Here is a 20,378-nt window from a genome sequence, read left to right as displayed (position 1 = left end):
CGCTGCCTAAGGCAGACTTAAAGATATAAAGGCTGTGCGTGTACTTTTCATCCAGGAACACAAATGGTCAAAAGCAGGTAGAAACCCTGTGCCAGGATTATTAATATCACCTACAACAATAGTTTGTCTCATTCTTAAAAATATTTGCTCACAAGTGCAGGTGGCCGCCACAAAGCTGTAACACAGACAAGGCGTGATTTTGAAGTAAGAGACTTTTGTCTCTGGGGAAACAGAACTTATAAAACATGGTCAATCTGCACATATGTAACAGATGTGCAAGCCCAGTCTTCATGGGGGACTCCTAACAGCAGGAGCAGGGGTTGTCTCTGACTCTGTTGCCTGCCTTTGGATCCCTTTCCCCTAACTGGGCCACCTTGTCTAGTCAACAGGAGATGTGCCTCCGTCCTACTGCAACTTGCTATGCCAAGGTGGGTTGAGATCCATGGGGAGGCCTCCCTTTTCTGGGAAGAAAGGGAGAGGGAAAGATGATGACGAGGAGAAGGGAGGCTTAAAAGGAGGGTCTGGGGGTTGGGGATTTAGCTCAGTGGTAGAGCGCTTGCCTAGGAAGCGCAAGACCCTGGGTTCGGTCCCCAGCTCCGAAAAAAAGAACCAAAAAAAAAAAAAAAAAAAAAAAAAAAAGGAGGGTCTGTGGCAGGGGAGTGACTGTTAACGGGATGACCAGATCTTTCTTTGGGCTGAAAACCTGATTACTGCAGCTCCGTGTACTCCATCTGGAACATGGCAGCTGTTAGTCATTTATCATCGGAGAATGGAATCGCAGATAGACCAAAATATTGATTATTCCCCCCCCCCGAATCTTGAAATCTAAGCTGCGTATATTCTCCCAATCTGAGATGCCCTGAATTGTAAAGGTTCTTGTTACACACTATCACATTGCTTCCACAATAAGCTGTCCACACCTTGCTGCCACTAGATGACATTAATGGATTCAAGAAAATCCACAGTTAGCTCACTCTCTCTCAAATCGAGTGGCGTTTTCCATTACACTTCTAAATACTTGTAATCATCACCCATATGTCAACCCATACACCGGAGGAGAGCATGAAAGGGCCTCTCCCTGATAGCCATGACCCTTTTACTTAAGCCAACATTAAGAAGTTTTATATGTTTATCAACCATTGCTGATTAGTTTTTTTAAGATTTATTTATTTTATATATGTGAGTACACTGTAGCTGTCTTCAGACACACCAGAAGAGGGCATCACATCCCATTACAGATGGTTGTGAGCCACCATGTGGTTGCTGGGAATTGAACTCAGGACCTACGGAAGAGCAGCCAGTGCTCTTAACCACTGAACCATCTCTCCAGCCCCCCTCCCATTGCTACTTATTTAGAGACAATATTTTTACTCTTTACCTTTTTAGCACTGTTTCTCACTTGTCAGACCTCTTTGTATATGATGTGTATTATGTAACCATTTTTGTTTATTGCAAATACTACTTGAGGTTCCTAGTTTGTCTTTCTATTCGACTCCAGAAACAATTCTCCTAGATGAAATGATATAATCTCTGATTGTAAATTTAATAACTGCTCGTGTGTTTTAAGTGCGTACGATATTGAGAAATGTAAAGAGAAGGGAATCTACCATCATTAAACGTCGCATCATTACCACAGAGACCACACTTTACATTCCTCGTTTCCTGTTTTCTTGCACACTAAAACATGACATTTCTGCACAGCAACAGATAACCATAGCACTTAATAGTTTCATATCACGAAGGCAGCAGAGTTATTACCTCCTAGTCACAGTTCTTTCCCCGCTAGGATGTTTTGTTGCCAGCAGCAACAGTAAGATAAGCTTCTACTTACATCCGGCTAACATGTTAATATAAACTTGTAGATGACCTTTTTTAATTTTTATTTTATGTGCATCAGTGTTTTGCCTACATGTCTGTCTGTGTGAGGGTGTCAGATCTTGGAGTCACAGACGGCTGTGAGCTGCCATGCGGGTGCTGGGAATTGAACCTGGGTCCCCTGGGAGAGCAGCCAGTGCTCTTCACCGCTGAGCCATCTCTCCAGCCCCATGATGAGGACATCCCACTCCTGATTACACACCCAAGATAAGCGTTTGTGCCTGTGTGACTGGAAGTTCATGACGATTGTTAGTCGTCAGAAACTAGAAGCAACTGAAGTGGCCCTCAAACATGGATTTGCATTATAGCAAATGGAGTACAACACAATGATGAAAATTATGTATTAGAGCCTACATGTCGACAGGGATGAACCTGAAAACATAATATCAAGCCAAAAAGACAAGCCATGAGCCAGGCATGGTGACATACTACTAAAATTCCAGCACTTGGGAGGTGGAGGCAGGAAAGCAGAGTTCAAGGTCAGCCTCACTACCTTAAGGCCTTACCTGGATTCTGTGAAATCCTGTCTCAAAACAACAGCAAAAAGAGGCAGCATGCTCTAGTCATGTGTGTACACCCATGCCGTGGATACACTGACAGCACCAACTGCCTCAAGTTAACCAAAGGGGGGAGGGGCATAAAGTCGAGAGAGATGTAGGTCAGGATGAAGGGACCTGGGAAGAGCTGAAGGGAAGGGAGAGGGGGTGTTGCAGTGAAAATAATTTATTCTCAAAGAATAAAATTATGTTAAAAAATAAATAAGACAAGGCCCAAATACAAAATGGGATGATGAAACATATTAATATATACTATATTATATACTATGTTATATACTATGTTATATACTATGTTATATACTATATTATATAATATGTTACATGCTATATTACATGCTATATATTATGCTATATTACATATTATATTATATAATATATTAATACTATATTACATGCTATATTACATACTATATTATGTACTATATTATATACTATATTACATGCTATATTATATACTGTATTATATACTACGTTACATGCTATGTTACATACTATAGTACATGCTATATTATATGCTATATTATATACTATGTTACATGCTATGGTACATACTATAGTACATGCTATATTATATGCTATATTACATACCATATTACATACTATATTACAAAGTATATTATATACTATATTATATAATATATTACATAGTATATTACATGCTATATTACATACTATATTATATGATATATATTATGCTATATAATATATTATATACTATGTTATATACTATGTTACATGCCACACTATATACTATATTATATGCTATATTACATACTATATTATATACTATACTACATACTATATCATATACTTTATCATATACTATTTCATATACTATATTATGCCGCATTATATACCTCATAACTTAAAGTTTGACAGTAGATGGGGTTGGGGATTTAGCTCAGTGGTAGAGTGCTTGCCTACGAAGCACAAGGCCCTGGGTTCGGTCCCCAGCTCCGAAAAAAAGAACCAAAAAAAAAAAAAAGTTTGACAGTAGCTGAAGTAAAAGCGTTTTGTTAAACACACACAGTGGCAAAGTTATTGTACGTAGAACAAAAGCAAAGGGTGGTCGAGGCAGGCTCGCTGGAGAAGCAGGGCCTGGGGAGGCAGGGGATCCCATAGGACACTGGCAGACAATGTTCCTATACTGGCATCTTGACTCATTAAATGGCACAGCCATGACCTATGCACGTGGCTTCAGTGCATTTCCAAATGTGAACTTTAAACACAGTTTCTGACCAGTCCTTCCTCCTCCTGATGGATTTCAAAGTGAGAAGCAAAGTTCTGAACTGTTTTTGCAAAGTGTCCCATTTTTCCTGTGCCAGTCTCTTTCCTGCTGGTTTGCAGTGGTGTCTTAAATCACTTGCTTTGCTTTTAAGTTCTGTTGTCTCTTTCTGCCAGTCTATTTTGTATTGTTATCAACTCACTCCATCCCATGGTACCATCTTCATTACCGTCTTCCAAATCATGACCGTGAGTCTGGAAAGATGGCTCACTGGTTAACAGCACTTACTGCTCTTCCAGAGGACTGGAGTTCAGTTCCCAGCACCCACCGGGGCTCACAACCACCTGTAACTTCAGCTGCAGAGAATCCAATGCCCTCTTCTGGCCACTGTGGGTATTGTCATACCTGTGACATGACACACAGACACAACATATATACACACACATACACATAAATAAAAGTTAAAAAATAAATATCTTTAAACATTAAGACTATTGCTACCCCTTGTCTTTCCCTATGAACATCTTAATTTCAAGCTACTTTGAACTCTCAGAAGGCACAACCCAAACGCCTGTGATTTTTTTTTCCCCAAGTCTTTTTGTGTTTCCCTGAAAGCATGCTTTTCTCTTTCCCGCTCTCAAATTCGCTCCCTAGCAACCGTGGGCAATGTGTAATGAAACAACTTCATCCACAGAAGTTTCCGGTCCCTCCATGCAGCCCCGACAGAAGACTCGCTCTCAGGCTGGGAGGGACTGGGATGCTGTGTGTGATAAACAAGTCAAAGACTAAAGAGACAAGCCACGAGGTGGTGAGAGAATCGATCATCCTGAGTAGGGTTTGCTGTGTGAATGTGATTCTCTCTTTTGTTCTTGGGGATGCAGACAGGATATCGAACAGCAGCTGGGCTCCCTGATCTTGGCCACGGACATCAACAGACAGAATGAGTTCCTGACCCGCTTAAAAGCTCACCTCCACAATAAGGATTTGAGACTGGAAAATATACAGGACAGACACTTTATGCTTCAGGTAAGCAACAAAGGCCACCTGGCCTCGCCAAGTGAAAACACTTAGGGATGCAGTCAATGATTTTAGCACGTTTGAGAAGGAGCTACAGGCTGTGGTAAAGTTAGGAGTCGTGACCTACTTTGTCAAAAGCTCAGAAAGAGGTGCAGCTGTTAAGTGCTTTCCAAACAAGCAAAAGCGAGTGATTTTTCAGAAAGTGAAAAATCTCTCCTCTTTCCTTGTTTGGTAACTGCCTCATCACAGAGTAACCTCGATGGAAGGTTACATGTATCAGTAAGCATGCAACCCTATCTTAGTTACTTTTCTATCGCTGTGGAGAAAACATTTAATTGGAGGCTTTCTTACCATTTCAGAGGGTGAGTCCATGACAGTTGTAGCAGGCAGCGTGCACAAGCATGGCACTGGAGCAGCAGCTGAGAGCTTACATGTTGAAACAATGATGAAGCAGAGAGGGGGGAGGGAGGGAGGAAGAGAGAGAGGAAGAGGGAGGAAGAGGGAGGAAGAGGGAGGGAGGGGAGAGGGGAAGGGGGAGAGAGATAGAGCTATGAATGATGTGGGCTTCTGAAACTCAAAGCCCACTCCCAGTTTCACGCCTCCTCCAACAAGGCCACACCTCCTAGTCCTTCCTAAACAATTCCACCTCTGGAAACCAAGCATTCGGATACATGAGCATGTGAGAGTCATTCTACACCCCTGTATACAAAATACCTGTGCTGGGAATCACACCCTGGAGGGACGGCCTTTACCAGGAAAACCACAGCAAGGGCCCTGCAGCCAAGCCACCTGCATCACAAGCATTTACCATGTTTTATGCTGTGATTGAAAGCTAATCAGTGTGATGGGTGCTGTTGAAGGACTGCTTCTGCAACTTGAGAGGATCCTGTTAATTGCAGTGCCACCAGCCCTAGGAAAACGCGCAACTTTCCTTCACCTAGAGCCCGTCCAGATCATCTTTCCCTTCCTTTTCTACCTGAGCCCTTGTTCGGGTGAGGTTGAGAGGCTCGGTACCCTGAGACAGACAGGCGGACCTCGCAGTAACTTGACTTGGGTACATTTGCAACTGCAGGGACATTCTCTCTGACAGCCTCTCCATGCCCTGCCCCTTCTCAGATCGCCTTGAAGTGCGCTGACATTTGCAATCCTTGTCGAATCTGGGAGATGAGCAAGCAGTGGAGTGAAAGAGTCTGCGAAGAATTCTACAGGCAAGGTTGGTAGCTCCCATGGCTGAGGGGTTGCTTCCCCTTCTCCATTTGGGCAGTTGTCCTAATAAAACAGGAGCAGCTAATCTGTCACGACACCTGCTCTTATATCAGCTCTAATTATCCGAACCTTCTTCTTTAACTCTTCTTGTGAATCATCCAACCCTTTCATGTTGAAGAAAGTTTTAAATAAATATAATAAATATCACAGTTACTATGGAAAGAGGTAATAACGACCTAATACAATGAATGAAAGCAAGATGCACGTGCACATACAGACACAGACAGCCCCATGTGTGCGTGTGTGTGTGTATACATATATATTTTTTCACACATTTGCACATGCATGTACAAACACATATATATCATATATCATATACATACACATAGATACATATAAATACATATAGATACATATAGATACATATAGGTATATATGTTCACATCTTTTCTCTCCACTGTGGCTATAACAACATGGTAGACAGTTTGACCTTCATTTTAATGAGCTGAGCCCAGCCCCGAAGGCTAAGCATTGTTTGGAAGTCAATGTCTTCCACTTTGAGAGAATAATTCAGAGCCCTTTATACGCCTTTTTCTCAGGTTCTTAAAACTTCCGATGATATAGGTCCAAGTTAGCCAAAGACTAACAAGAGTTACAAACGTCAGACCATTGGAGTGCAGTTTCAACAATAACACATATGGGGTTTTCTGTGGAATGCTGAATGGTCCTAAGGTAGACCAGGATTTTTCAAAGATTACCTTCCTTTGCAATAAATCAGCGAGCAGAACCTTGTCGCTGGGTGGGATGAAGGCCTTTAAACACAGGCTTGATACTTCAGGCTAGGATTCAACACTCAGGATGCTTGCCTGGGCTTCAGCAATGCCCTCGTGCTAGTGACAGGATCAGGTTTAAGAGGCTGGGAACAAATAAAGCTTGAAGCATCCCACATGCCAGCTCTGTGGGGAGGTCAGACAGCAACAGTGAGCCTTTTGGAAAAACGTCCACTGAAAGACGTGTCAATGACATCTCAGTGGGTCCAATGACAGAAGGCAAAATAGGGCTGGGTTCAAGCAGGGGCAGAGGCTCTACTCACAGTCACGGTCCAGGAGTAAAAGTCCTCGTGCGACTCCCATGCCTCTGAATTTCACGTGCACTCAGTATGAGTCATGAGATGTTAGAATCTCAGTTCCCGTTGGCCAAGGTATAAGCTCCACTGAGCTCAGAACAAAAGTAAGCGTGATGAAGTCGGAACAGGGAGGGTTTAAAGTTAGGGTGAGCGCTTGCTTCCCTGAGTGATACATAAACTATTGAAATAGCAGTAGGAGAGAAGGCTGGGACTACAGTATTGAAAAATCAAGATTCTCCTCTGTCCTACTTGCTTTTGATTCAATCGTGGGCTATGGTTGGTGTCCATTGTGGTTTAGAGCTTTAATCTGCTCATCTGATACTTTATTCAAACTCTAAGCGACTTGGGGCAGCAGTCCCACCACTTGGGTAGACACAGAGTTCAGGAGTTAAAGTTGTTAACTCTGAGGAATTAATGACATCAAACAATAAGGTTACTATGATGTTTCTTTGCAAAAAATATGGCCCTGGTGAGATGCGTGTACACAGCACAGTAACATGGAAAGATGTAGAATGTTTCCCACCGCAGTCACTGGGGACGAGCTTTCACGTGGATCTCCTAGCAGTTGAAGGAGTCAAGGAACAGACCCGTACCTTTTCAGTTAAGGGTCCTGCAGTCCAGACGTCCTGTCTGTTTTGAGAAGGAAGACTAGCCTCTGCTCGTCTGAACTATCTTCCTTCCATATTGAATGCTTTTTAACTCTATAGAAACAATTCCTGTCATATTGATGAGCCCTATCTGAATTTTGGTTATGGATTCAGACTCAAACGCCAACTCATCTTCCCAACAGCCAGGCTTCTATCAGCAGTTCTTTTTTTTTTTTTTTTTTTGGTTCTTTTTTTTCCGGAGCTGGGGACCGAACCCAGGGCCTTGCGCTTCCTAGGCAAGTGCTCTACCACTGAGCTAAATCCCCAACCCCTCTATCAGCAGTTCTTAATTGTCTCCTCCTCCTCCTCCTCCTCCTCCTCCTCCTCCTCTTCTTCTTCTTCTTCTTCTTCCCCTTCTTCCCCTTCTTCCCCTTCCCCTTCCCCTTCTTCTTCCCCTTCCCCTTCTTCTTCCCCTTCTTCCCCTTCCCCTTCCCCTTCATCCTCCTCCTCCTCTTCCTCCTCCTCCTCCTCTTCCTCTTCCTCCTCCTCCTCCTCCTCCTCCTCTTCTTCTTCTTCTTCTTCTTCTTCTTCTTCTTCTTCTTCTTCTTCTTCTGCTACTGCTGCTGCTGCTGAGACACAGGATCTTGATATTTAGGAAAGGCTGGTCTCAAACACACACACCTGCCTTGGACTCTAGACTGCAAGGGCCACTATGCCTGGTTAGGAAAAACATGATGAATATAAGGAATTACATTAAACAAACAAAAAAAAATCCTTTAAATTGAGGTTTCAGCTACAGGGTTTCAGGGAGGAAAATGGCAGCCTATGAATTAGGAAAACTGTCAGATCCTCAGGATCAGGAGACTTAGGGTCCCCCTCCTCTCTAGCTCTCAACACTTTAAGAAAGTTCTTTGTAAATATGGGTTGATATTTCCTCAATTAACCTGGTTTTTCAAAAAAAATTTTATCAAACATCCACCTCTATCTTTGTGTATTCCTCAGTAAAACATATTTCTATATGAATAATTCCACACAGATGTTATGATTGCCATCAAGAAATATGATTGGTTCCATTGTAATATCCCAAATGCTAGTTGCAACATTCCTGGAGGAGAGACTGTTTGATTTTCCTCTTTGTACTTTCTACATTGAGTAGTAGAATTCTCAAAGACAACAAGTGTTTCACACTTGTCTGGTGAGTGAGAAGACGAATAAAGAACCTCACAGGAAGACAGGTAATGGAAGAGACCAGTAACGGAAGGCTCACTGCTCTCCATTTTCTAATATGGTGTCTCTGAGGCTCATGTGGCTAGCTAAATTTTAATCAATTATGATGTAAATAAAAATTAAAATTCTAGTTCCTAGTGTGTTAGACATGCTTCAGAGAGTTCCCAGAATAGAATGTGTCAAAAACTTTTTCCCTCCTACTGGTTGTCCCCTACACACACACATACAGAGAGAGAGAGAGAGAGAGAGAGAGAGAGAGAGAGAGAGTAGAGAGATGCAATTTTTAAGTTCGTCCTGTTTGTTGAGCACACCTACTCAAAGGAGCCACTGTTAGCGATCACGGATGCCCTGTGGGTTTTGTCTTTAGGCAGCTCTGAGAACCAATGGTCCTAAAGGGTTCATGATGATTCCAAGGGAAGGAACAGTAACCCCCAGAGCAATTTCCTCCAAGTGTTAAAGCTATTCCTCCATTAAAGCTGTTGGTGCACATCCTATGAACTCTTGGATTGCTATGTGTTTCCTCTTCTTCTTTCCTCTTAGGTGACCTTGAACAGAAGTTTGAACTGGAAATCAGTCCTCTTTGTAATCAACAGAAAGATTCAATCCCTAGCATACAAATTGGTGAGTTGAAATCTGGGTTTATTTAAAATGAACAGCTGGACACCTCTACCAGTAGTCACAAAATAATTGATGATGATGATCATGATGATCATGATCATGATGATAACAGTAATAGTAGTAGCAATAACAACAATAACAACACACAGCCTTCCAGAAATCTAAATGGCTGGGGACAAACAAACTCTTTAATCATGACTGACCTTTTAGATAATTATCATTTGAAAAATCAGAACAATTAAGGAATGGGGTTTGTTATAGACCTTTAACTAACTTAATACTAAGTTACGGTATCAACCTTGTGATTTTAGAATAGAGTGAGAATCAAGAAAGACTTGGTAGCGCGTACCTATTATCCAAGCACTTGGAGTGATGAACCATTAAGATCATAAATTCAAAGCCAACATACACTTATGCAGCAAACTCAAAGCCAGACTGAGCTGCATATTGGACCCATCTTAAAAGCCAAGAGCTCAGAAGGTGGCTTAGAAGTATAGCGCTTGTACGCAGTGTGCAAGGCCCTATCTGTCCCCAGCACTACAAAAAGAACAGAATCCATGCACCAGAGCGATGACTGGGTCAAGCTCCAGGTTCAGTTAGAGACCTTGTCTTGAAGTACAGGGAGGACTGGGTGAGAAGATGGCTGTCCGTAATGCACCTGCCTCATAGGCACACAGCCATGAAGATGTACATGTCTAAGAAGTCAGGCACAGAAGCCAGCACTGGAGAGTTCCAGAGATAAGAGGATCCCTGATGCTCACTGACCTGCTGTCCTAGCTGAATTAATGAGAGACCCTGTCTCAAAAAATGGCAGCCGGATAAATGGCTCAGCAGTGAAGAGTGTGTAACTGCTCCTGCAGAGGGACTAGAGTTTGGTTGTTAGCAAATGTCCAATGGCTCACAACTGCCTCTGCAAGCTCATGTACACATATGTCCGTACCTGCACACAGATACACACACATATATGTAAATTAAATAAAATATTTTTTAAAATAATTTTAAAAATAAAGGTAGAGGGTAATCTTGGAAAATCATCCAGCATACCTCTGGCTTCCACACACAGATATGCACACACATGTGCACACATGCAGGAAAATACATACATGCGCATATATGCAAAACACATGTACATATGCATGCACACACACATTCATACACATGTATGCACACATACACCAAAAAATAAATAATAGTAATAAAGGGAGAAGCAACTGAGAAAGACACCCATTATTGGTTTCTGAATTCCCACTGCATACACATATACATGCATATATATATATATATATATATATATATATATACATACATACATATATATATATCCACATGCACACACAGAAACATACCACACATACAAAAAAACAAACTCTTAAGTCAAAGTGAATTAGCCATTCACATTCTCCTCAGAGCTCAGAGAGTGGAAATCTGAATGAATCAGGCTTTAAGACCCTTCTTCCCATGTGAGCTGAGTGCTTTAGCAAGAACCCTTTCTGTGTGAGACCTTAACCTTCATCCACAACAGCTAAAAATCCATGGCCTAGTCCCTAGGCCTAAAATCCTAGAGTCCTGCTGTCCCCTAGTGGCCAGATGATAGTGTTTCTCCACTCTCTCCTTCAAACCACATTTCAGTCCTGAGGTCATGAAACCACAGTCCCTTCGAGTGTCAGCTGCGGTTAGCTGCTCCAGAAGGGTTTCAGTGCATCCAGAATGATCACGGCTTTATCTAATCACATTACGCATACGACCTTTATGCAAATCAAGTGGGCAAACTTCTACTTCCTTCACTTTAGTGAAGGGAATGTTTTTGCTCCACATCTTAAGACATTGATTCCATCCACACATAAAGCTGGCCTTTCTTTTCCCGGAAGTGCTTCCATTAAAACCAAACACAACTTGACCTCTTTTCCTCAAGGAACTCCACCCTTGACACCCAGTTACTCATGGCTCTGCAGGGACCCAACGCAGGCCATTGCCTTCACAGGGTGGCAGGTCTCAAGGCGTAATGCCTTGTCACTGGGGAGGAAGGGGGCATCTGTGAAAAATCAACTGAAAATGCAGAAAGGGAGAGTATGTTAGATGCATTCTTCTGACACTCGTGGAGGGTGGCATCTAATCCACAGCCCCACAGAGACAGCCTTAAGGTCAGGAGACAGTGCAGCTACGAAGAGTTACATGGAAAGCACATGCACCAGATAGGTATGTTGGATTGGTTAGTTTACAAATAAGCCATCCTTTTCCAAATCCCCTTCAGTATTCTTAGGCTGTCTTCATAATTAAACTGATTCACCCCCAAATCCTTATGTGGTAAATTAGGAGGAGTGTTTAAAAACTAGAACCCTTGGTGGGCATAATGGCATATGCCTTTAATCCCAGCACTAGGGAGGAAGAGATAGGCAGATCTCTGTAAGTTCAGGGCCAGCCTGGTCTACATAGTAACTTCCAAGACTGCCAGAGTTACTAGTGAGAACTTACCTTAGGAGGAGGGGGGGAAGGAGGAGGAAGAAGAGGAGGAAGAAGAGGAGGAAGGAGGACGAGGAGGGTGAGGAGGAGAGAAGAAGGAGGAGGAGGAGGAGGAAAGAAAAAAGGAGGGCTGGAGAGGTGGCTTAGCAGTTAAGAGCACTGACTGCTCTTCCAAAGGTCCTGAGTTCAAATCCCAGCTCACAACCACCTGTAATGGGATCTGATGCCTTCTTCTGGTGTGTCTGAAGACAGCAACATAAATAAATGTTGAAAAAAGAAAAGCTACATAGTTAAGGAATATTTTTTAAAAAGAGAAGAAGAAAGGAACAGAGGCCAAGGCAAAGGGCAGCTGGGAGTTACTGGGAGAGAAGACGCAACAGCAGACGTGCCGTCTCAGCACCCCGTAGCCGGTCCCTGATTTACACTTCAGTCGTGAAGTTTTACAGTGGGGTTCCTAATTCTGAGACTCTAGATAGAAAGAATCTTGCCAAGTTGCTGCTTATAACATTTTAAATCACATATTCCCCAAATTAAAAACAAAACAAAACAAAAACAAAAACAAAAAAGCCTTTATCCTATTAAGCACCCGGCCTAGACCGGCACAGATTTCAGAGTTTGTCCTGTTTGTTATGAGAACGCACGCATTTTGCCTCACCGCATGTCTGGTTTTTCAGCTTAGGAATATGTAGTAGAAAGGGAACTCCCATGGCTACCACATCAGAATCACGGCAAGGAGAAACAGGAGGTGATTAATGAACAACACGGTTTCTGTTACACAGCGGCCGGCTATCACAGGTTCAGGTTGGGCCGTGTCACGAGGCAGATCAGACTAAATCAGAGAATCCTGAACAGATAATTCTAATGGCCCACAAGCTCTAGTCCCCCCACCACACACACCCATCTCTCCACTGGGTCCTATACAATGTAGCTGTTTTCCCTCTTCTGCCTCCCCCTGACTTAAGCATCTCCTCTAGTCTTGTGTCCTCTGTTTCTACTGCATTGACTAATAGAGAACCCCGGGTAACCTTTCATCTTTCTTTAGTTTTGATAATTCCATACATGTATGGAATAAAATATGATCATATCTATCCCTACATCCCCCTCCAGCTCTCTCCATAGCTCCCCAACACACACATGCACACACACACACATGCACACACACACATGCACACATGCACACACATGAACACGCATGCACATGCATGCACACACCTGCACGCACACACATACACACATGCACACACATGCACACACACATGCACACATACATGCACACACACATACACACATGCACACATGCACCCACACATGCACACACATGCACACATACATGCACACACACATGCACACATGCACACATGCACACATGCACACACACACATGCACACACATATGCACGCATGCACACACACACGCACACACATGCACACACACACATGCACACACATGCACACACACACATGCACATACACACACCCCAACTTCATGTCATCTCCTACTTTGTGACCCAAGTCCAATTAGCACTGCCTCTTGTGATGTGGAGCCATTCACCGGAGCATGAGAAACCCACTGGTGGTGACATCGTTAATAAAAAATTATTATCCTTGTCCCAGCAACTATCCACTGCCAAAGGCAACGCCATATCTGAATAGGGTCTAAGTGTAGTCTAGCCCAGCTCTGCAGGAATCTTAGCTGGCTTGACTTAGCTGTATGGTCTTGTGAGGGTATCCATGGCTGCTCTGAGTTCCAGAGAATGGCGGCCATGTCATGTCCAGAAGGCAACATCCCTAAGTGCTCCTCCCCATCCTTGGCCTCTTACGTTATTTTTGTCTTCTATCCCACAATGCTCCCTGAGCCTTTGGGCTAATACAGATTTCTTGTTTAATACCAAGTACTTTGGTCTCCTGCCCTTAGCTCTTGGACTAATTGTGCCTTTCTCTACTGATCGCTGTCCACTGCAGAAGGAAGCTACTCTATGGCTCTAGACACAAACAGCGTGAACAGTGAGCGGAATAATGCATTCTACCCTAGGGCCTGTGACCTCTGTGACCTCTGTGACCTCTGTAGCCATAAACTTCTGATTAGGACGCAACACCAGATAGGAAATCCTCTCCTGTAGAACAGGCCTCAAATCCAATCAGAAAGCAACGTGTTAACTCGGACATGCGCACTGCTGGGTCAGTAAGGTGCATCATGACGGGCCGGTCGTTGCAGCATTCAGGGTGCAGCACTGGTTGAAGACCTCGTCTCATTTCTCTGAAGCAGCCTGCATGACACCTTCTGGCACAATGAAAGCTAGTGATCAAGGAGGAAGCTTCCCAGTCAGTGTGCGACTTACTCATTGTGTGGTGTCTTCAGCAACAGGGTCCCACGATGTGCTCGTGGCGGGTAACCGTGGGCAACGGCAGTAGCTTACATTGTTTTAGACCTCTGGGGCAGAATCCCAGACCTTGTGCTGCAGTTTTCAATTAATGATCCATGTTTTCTGAGAGAGGCGGTGCCCACCGATGCAGGACGATTCTACCCAAACTATTTTTTTTCCGAGTTGTATTTTGAAATTAGAACACTGACGAGTGGGTTCCCGTGAGACTTTTTCCCACACCCTTAGTTCTGGGTGAGCCATCCAGTCTTTCCCTCTTTGCTTCATCTCCCCAAGAGATGGCTCAGCGGTTAAAGTCCGCATTCCTCTGCCTCTCGGTTTCTTTGCCCAATCCAAAATGAGATATTCCTGAGCGCGAGTCCTAGTTTGGTCTGATTTTCTGTGGAAGTAATTCACATTTGCCCAAGAGGAAGCTGCACCCCCCCTCCTCCTTCCATGCCCATGCCTCACCTCTCTCCTGCATTTATAAAAGAGAGGAAATCAAATGAATCTTGGGTTGATAAAATCTATAGGAAGACAAAGAGAAGCCTCCTTCAACCTGTGTGTCTCCTATAAGACCACCGTTCCTCCCTTCCCCTCCCACAATGCCGGAAAAGGACAGTGAGCTCATCCTTGAAGTGTCTGTCAGCACACTGTGGGGGGGAACGGTTTCCGAAGCCTGTCTGATACGTAGTCAGACTTTAAAGTCATTTTCTTATCCAGAGCATAGACAGTACAAATACAGGGGTGACTCCGGGGTAATGTCAAGGGGAAGTAGGTGTTGGATCTGTAACTTGTCTACTTAGGAAGGAACCCCTTCTAAAATTCATGCTTTGAATTACAGTAGTTTTTTCAAACGTCAAATATCTAATCTCTTCCGGTGTAAAGCGGTGAAAACTTAAGAATAGCAGGTGCAAAGGGGAATCCTCAGGGCTGAGTCAACACATATTAGCCGGGCCAGGTGACAAAACCACTGACCTTTCCTGAGCCTGGGTCTCAAAGACACGGCTCAAGATATAAGTCACATTTCACATAAGATACTTCAGAAATGTCCGATAACCATTTACACTGCTGCCTCCTTCTCCCTTCTCCCTAGCATCCCCATAGGCCAAATGTCTGCCATTTGTCCAATAATACCATTGGATCAAGTCTTATAATTCACATGTTTATAAATATAAAGGGCTAGTTGCTGGGGAAAATGTCATAACAAAAAAATCCGGTTTTTTTTTTTTTGCTTCCATTTCAAGGAAGCACAAATTCAAGTTTGTAATAATTCTAATAATTCCACACTGTGCAGAAAGTTATCTTTGTTTGCTGTGGAAAACACATTAACAGTAAGACAGGGTTGGGTGGCAATGAGTGAGTGATGACTAAGAGAACAGATACTGTATCTGGCCATGAGTATAGAGTCCTGTAACCTCAGCACTCTAGAGGCTGAGACGGGAGGGCCAAGACAAGTTCAAGACAGCCAGGGCTGCGTAATGCGACCCTGTCAGGAACGGGGATGGAGGAAACTGGGAAGTCTAACATCAAGCAGTCATCATCTATAATCAGGCATTATAAGGCAGGGTTTCTTCTCAGGTAAAAACATATCATTAAAGGAGCCAGGCATGCTCTCAGTTGTGGAGCATTTAACTCGCATGCGCCAAGTTCTGGGTTCAATTCCTAACTAGCACTGCTTTTAAAGCTCTGTGTTGACAACGAAGGTTTAGAGGTGGTCGTGGTGGGACAATGTCTATAATCTGAGAGGCTAAGGAAAGACGCTAGCCTAGGCTATGTAGCAAGACCTCGTCTCAAAAAAAAAGTAAAAACACCACACACACGCACACGCACGCACGCATGCGCAATAAAATGACTTCGCTTAAAACGTGGTTGCCTGACGTCATTGATGGTAAGACAATACTATAAAATAATAATCTCGAAAAAGTATCGCACCAGGTAGCCTGAGTGAGTTCGTTATGATCTGAATCTGCGGTGGTCATCTGCATTTATTTCCTCCCCTCTCCACCTGCCTTCCCTAGTTCCACTCACTTTTTTCTTTTCTGCTGGTCTCTCTCTGCAAATAAAAACTGCTGAAGTCCATTACTGCAGTCGGGAGCTTTAACCATTTAACTAGTGTTAAGCCGTTTACCACAAGAGTTCTGAGGGTCTGGTTAGTACTCGGCTCCTTTTCCCGAACGCAGAGGCGGAAGTACGAGGATTTTAAGTGGGAGCCACAAAACTAAGGGTAGTGAGTCCATCTTGTTTGTCCACCCATGCCTGGCCGGGTGCACTGTGGGTCTCAGCCGTGCTTGTGAAGGAGGTGGCTCTGACCCCCGTGCGGTGACCTGCCCTGTGACCTTGCCTGTTGTAGGTTTCATGACTTACATCGTGGAGCCACTGTTCCGGGAGTGGGCCCGGTTCACTGGGAACAGCACCCTGTCGGAGAGCATGCTAAACCATCTCGCGCACAACAAAGCCCAGTGGAAGAGCCTGCTGTCCAATCAGCACAGACGCAGGGGCAGCGGCCAGGACCCAGCGGGCACCGCGCCTGAGACCCTGGAGCAGACAGAAGGCGCCACGCCCTAAGGTAGCGGTCCCCCGGAGCACGGCCATCTGTCCGTCCACAGGAGCACGGCCAACCGTCCAACTGCCCTCGCAACAAGCCCACCGCGCTGGGTTTCGAAATGCCACCTGCCTGCCATTTACCACCTCCCTTCGTTGATCCAAGTGTACAAAAGCCATCGTCACCTCAGCATTAGCTGCCGAAATGGGCAGCTCTATCCTGTCATTTGGAGCTGATTATTCTGGGGCGTCTGCCCCCACCGAAAAGACTGGAAGTAAGAAAGGGGTGCCTCTGCCGTGCCCGCCTCTGGCCCTTGGTCAGGCTGACTGGCAGTGACTCCAGTCCAGAGCATTTTAGAGCTCACCCTTGGACGGCTGACCTGCATGACACCAGCATACTTAGAACTCCAAGATTGGTCTTACGTGCCAGAGCACAAACGAAGAGTGTGAGAGAAAGTACCTTCTATTTTAATAATAATTATTATTATAAAATAATAAATCTTTTTAACTTTTATACTTCGTGCGCCAGACATGGGTCTAAAACTTTGGACTAAGAATACTCAGCGTACCCAAGCCTAAGAGGGGGTTCCTTTTGCTATTGACTCTGCCACATTGGGTCAGAGATGTGGCACGTTTTCGGTTTAGGAAACCGAGCGTCCCCCCCCATCTGGTGGAAGGTGCTGTACAGCTCGTCCCTTTGCACCGCTAGCCAATCTGTCTTTTACGGATTCCGTGACCTGTTTATATCCACAAGTGTACATTCTCTGTAAATACCGAACGCTACTGATTCCCATGCCAAAATACACGAGTATTATGGGATTGCTACCTGTATACACGACGGCACTGTGAACAGAATACTGTTAGTTTTCATACAAGAGAATGCATTTGTAAATATGGTATAGAGTTTATTAATATACTGTTGTTTGCAGATAAAGGCCTTAACTTTAAACATTTTTCTCCTCTTCCCAAAGCCACCCAACCTAAATCCTTACAGATGTCTTTCTGAACTGTCTGCCCCCGATGACTATCTCTGCTTTCCTGCTGCGGCCACAAGCCAAAACTGAGTACCATCTTGAAGGATACTTTTTTTTTTTTTTTTTTGGAAACCTCTCATGCATGGAGACCATAGTTTTTAATCTATGGTACCAATATGGTTTCCTCAGGCTAATGATACCCTTCCAGCAAGATGTAAGTCATGTTCCAGTGCAGCAATGTTGCACACAGTTCTAGCAAGCTGGCTGGTAGGTGTGTGTTTACGTGACTCCCGTTATGGAACACGGGGCACATCAGCCTCTCGGAAGACATAGCGGGTCTCAAAAGCCTCGTACGACCCTGTCACCTAGCCATCAGAGAACTCCCTGCCCCCACGCCATGCATTTGTCTGGTATGGCTACAATACCAAAGTCCCTTTGGTCCGTGGTCGGTTTGGTTGGTGCGCGTTTCTTTGGTGTTGATAGTAACTGGATTATTTCCCTTTTTTTTTCCTATAGTTTCATGTGAATGACTGCCCAACTGTTTAGCTGAATTTAATATTATTTAAGTAAAGAAACCGTTTCAGTGCTGTAAGAGATGTTAGCTTTCTAGCAGGTTCGTTATGGCTGCAGCTAGCTGAGTCGGCTTGGAATTGCTGCCATCCGGCTGCAGATACTTGGCTTGTAAAATGCAGCGTGTACAGCGTTCTTACTCAGCCCAACTGTGCATTGAGCCTTTTCTTTATGAGTGATTGATGTTATATGGAAACTACCAATGCTCCTCTCTCTACCTTAACGTGTAGTGGGAGAGGAAGCATCTTTGCTATCTGAGGCTGAGGGTGACAGCCAGCTCTTACTTCCTAAGTGTAACTAATGTGGGGCTCTCTGTGTTTCCTAATAACACAAGTGAAACGTTAAAAACTTGCCTGGCCTGGAATAGGTTCCTACAGAGAGATCGGGGCTTACAGAGCTAAGGTCGTGGAGGGGATAGGAACGTTGATTCTGTTTTCACTAGTACAAGCAAGATTGTCAGATGGGACTAAGGAAAGTCTGAAGAGTTTGTGAAGTGGGTAGATGGCGCTGACGTCACTGATATGGGTGAGAAGGGGAGTTGGGGACACTGACTTCTGTTTTCTGAAGCAGCTATGGGCTGACGTACATTTCTTCATTGCTATGATATTCTGAAGCTCTGAGCTTGAGCAAGGCCTCAACTGAGAATACAGCGGATAGAGTTCCGCTTTTAAAACCTCTCTTCTTTCGGATTGTAGCCGTCTGTTCTTATGCATCTGAGATGGAAACAAGGAGACCAATGGCTCAGGATGACAAAATAGAGACAGTAAAGAAAACATTGTTTTTAGCCAATGAAGTCTCCACCTGGAGATTAGGAAGTAGATTCTGCTTAAGTTATAATTACATTGTAATTGAATTAGGATAAGGGGGAAGGTTTTCAGCATGTTGCTATTGAGTCTTAAAGAGGAGTCAAGAAATAAAAACTACCAAACATCTAATGGCTAAAACACTAGTACAATGAAAATCAGAAGTGGAGCCTGACACATGAGGTAGACAGATCTGCATTTTTCTACCGTCTAGAAACTTCTTAGCTCCTCATTTGTTGAGAAAGACTTAACTGTGAAAGCTCTTCTTCTTTGCCTGCTAATGGCTCTCTTGGAATAATTTAATACGAGTTATCCAATTAGAAGTGGAGACATGGCCCCTGACCATGTCAATATGTTTTAAAGTTTTAAAGTTTTTAAAGTCTTAGTCTGCTAGCCCACCTCGCTGGGGGCTCATCAACTGGTGGCTTAGAAAGGAAGGATTCAAAGAATTACTTTCTTAGTAAGACATCAAGATCTGAGAGAGAGAGAGAGAGAGAGAGAGAGAGAGAGAGAGAGAGAGAGAGAGAGGGGAACATGAATACATCATTGCCAGACCTGATGATCAAAGCTGACTTTTCTTTGCAGTTGTCCAATCCACAGTCAGACCTGATGCCTGCAACCTGCCAACCCCTACTTCTCTGCTGTTAGGTTAAGTAACAACTAGTTGTTTCTCCCCCTCCCTGCTTACAGCTTCCCTCACAGGGCCTTAGAGCTCATCCGCAACCTGCCTTCAAATAGTCCTTCCTGCAAAACACAGAGCTGTGTGGCCCTTCGTGTTGAGTCAGATACGCTCACTGACAGTGACTTGGCTATGAGCTTGTATTCCTCGTGCTTTGCTCTTTGAAGACTGTAAAATTGTGTCCTCTTGTGTACACATGTAAAGTTTGGGGGGGGGGGAACCTTGTGAGTTTTGCTCAAAATGTGGCCTAAATATTCATTGGCATGTCTATCCAGATGAACATTTAAAAATAAAGATAATTTCTTTAAAATATCACAATTATAAAAATATCCTGATTCTCTCCAAGTAACATGTCGCCAGCCAACCAGATGGGAATGTTCCTGACAGGAAATACTCAAAGAGCAGAGCTGTAGGTATGGTTGTGGTGACTCCTTCCCGGCCCAGGAGAAATGTCTCTCTGGAGAAGACACCACTTGTTCCTCATCTACAACCAAGTGAGGGGAGCAGGCTGCCCTCTGGTTCTACATTTTGCCAGAATCCTCTATTTTTAT

At 44.0% G+C, this 20,378-nt stretch overlaps 1 protein-coding gene across 3 annotated transcripts in view; it reads left to right on the top strand.

Annotated features, from left to right (window-relative positions):
* The window catches only part of Pde7b (phosphodiesterase 7B), a gene marked incomplete at its 5' end in the record, with an annotated part of 314,454 nt that extends 294,312 nt beyond the window's left edge, over positions 1 to 20,142 (top strand). For all 3 annotated transcript variants that reach the window (NM_080894.3, NM_001444232.1, NM_001444231.1), the window contains 4 exon segments: positions 4,539 to 4,683; positions 5,791 to 5,887; positions 9,361 to 9,441; positions 16,611 to 20,142. In NM_080894.3, coding sequence (NP_543170.1) covers positions 4,539 to 4,683; positions 5,791 to 5,887; positions 9,361 to 9,441; positions 16,611 to 16,825 — 538 coding nt within the window. In that variant the 3' untranslated portion in view covers positions 16,826 to 20,142.
* Positions 20,143 to 20,378: the final 236 nt, after the last annotated feature.

Source organism: Rattus norvegicus, chromosome 1 (assembly GCF_021556685.1).
Source record: "Rattus norvegicus strain SHRSP/BbbUtx chromosome 1, alternate assembly SHRSP_T2T, whole genome shotgun sequence".
NCBI classification, from domain to species: domain Eukaryota; kingdom Metazoa; phylum Chordata; class Mammalia; order Rodentia; family Muridae; genus Rattus; species Rattus norvegicus.
The sequence above is the reverse complement of the archived record's forward strand: the minus strand, read 5'-3'. Positions and strand labels throughout refer to the sequence as shown.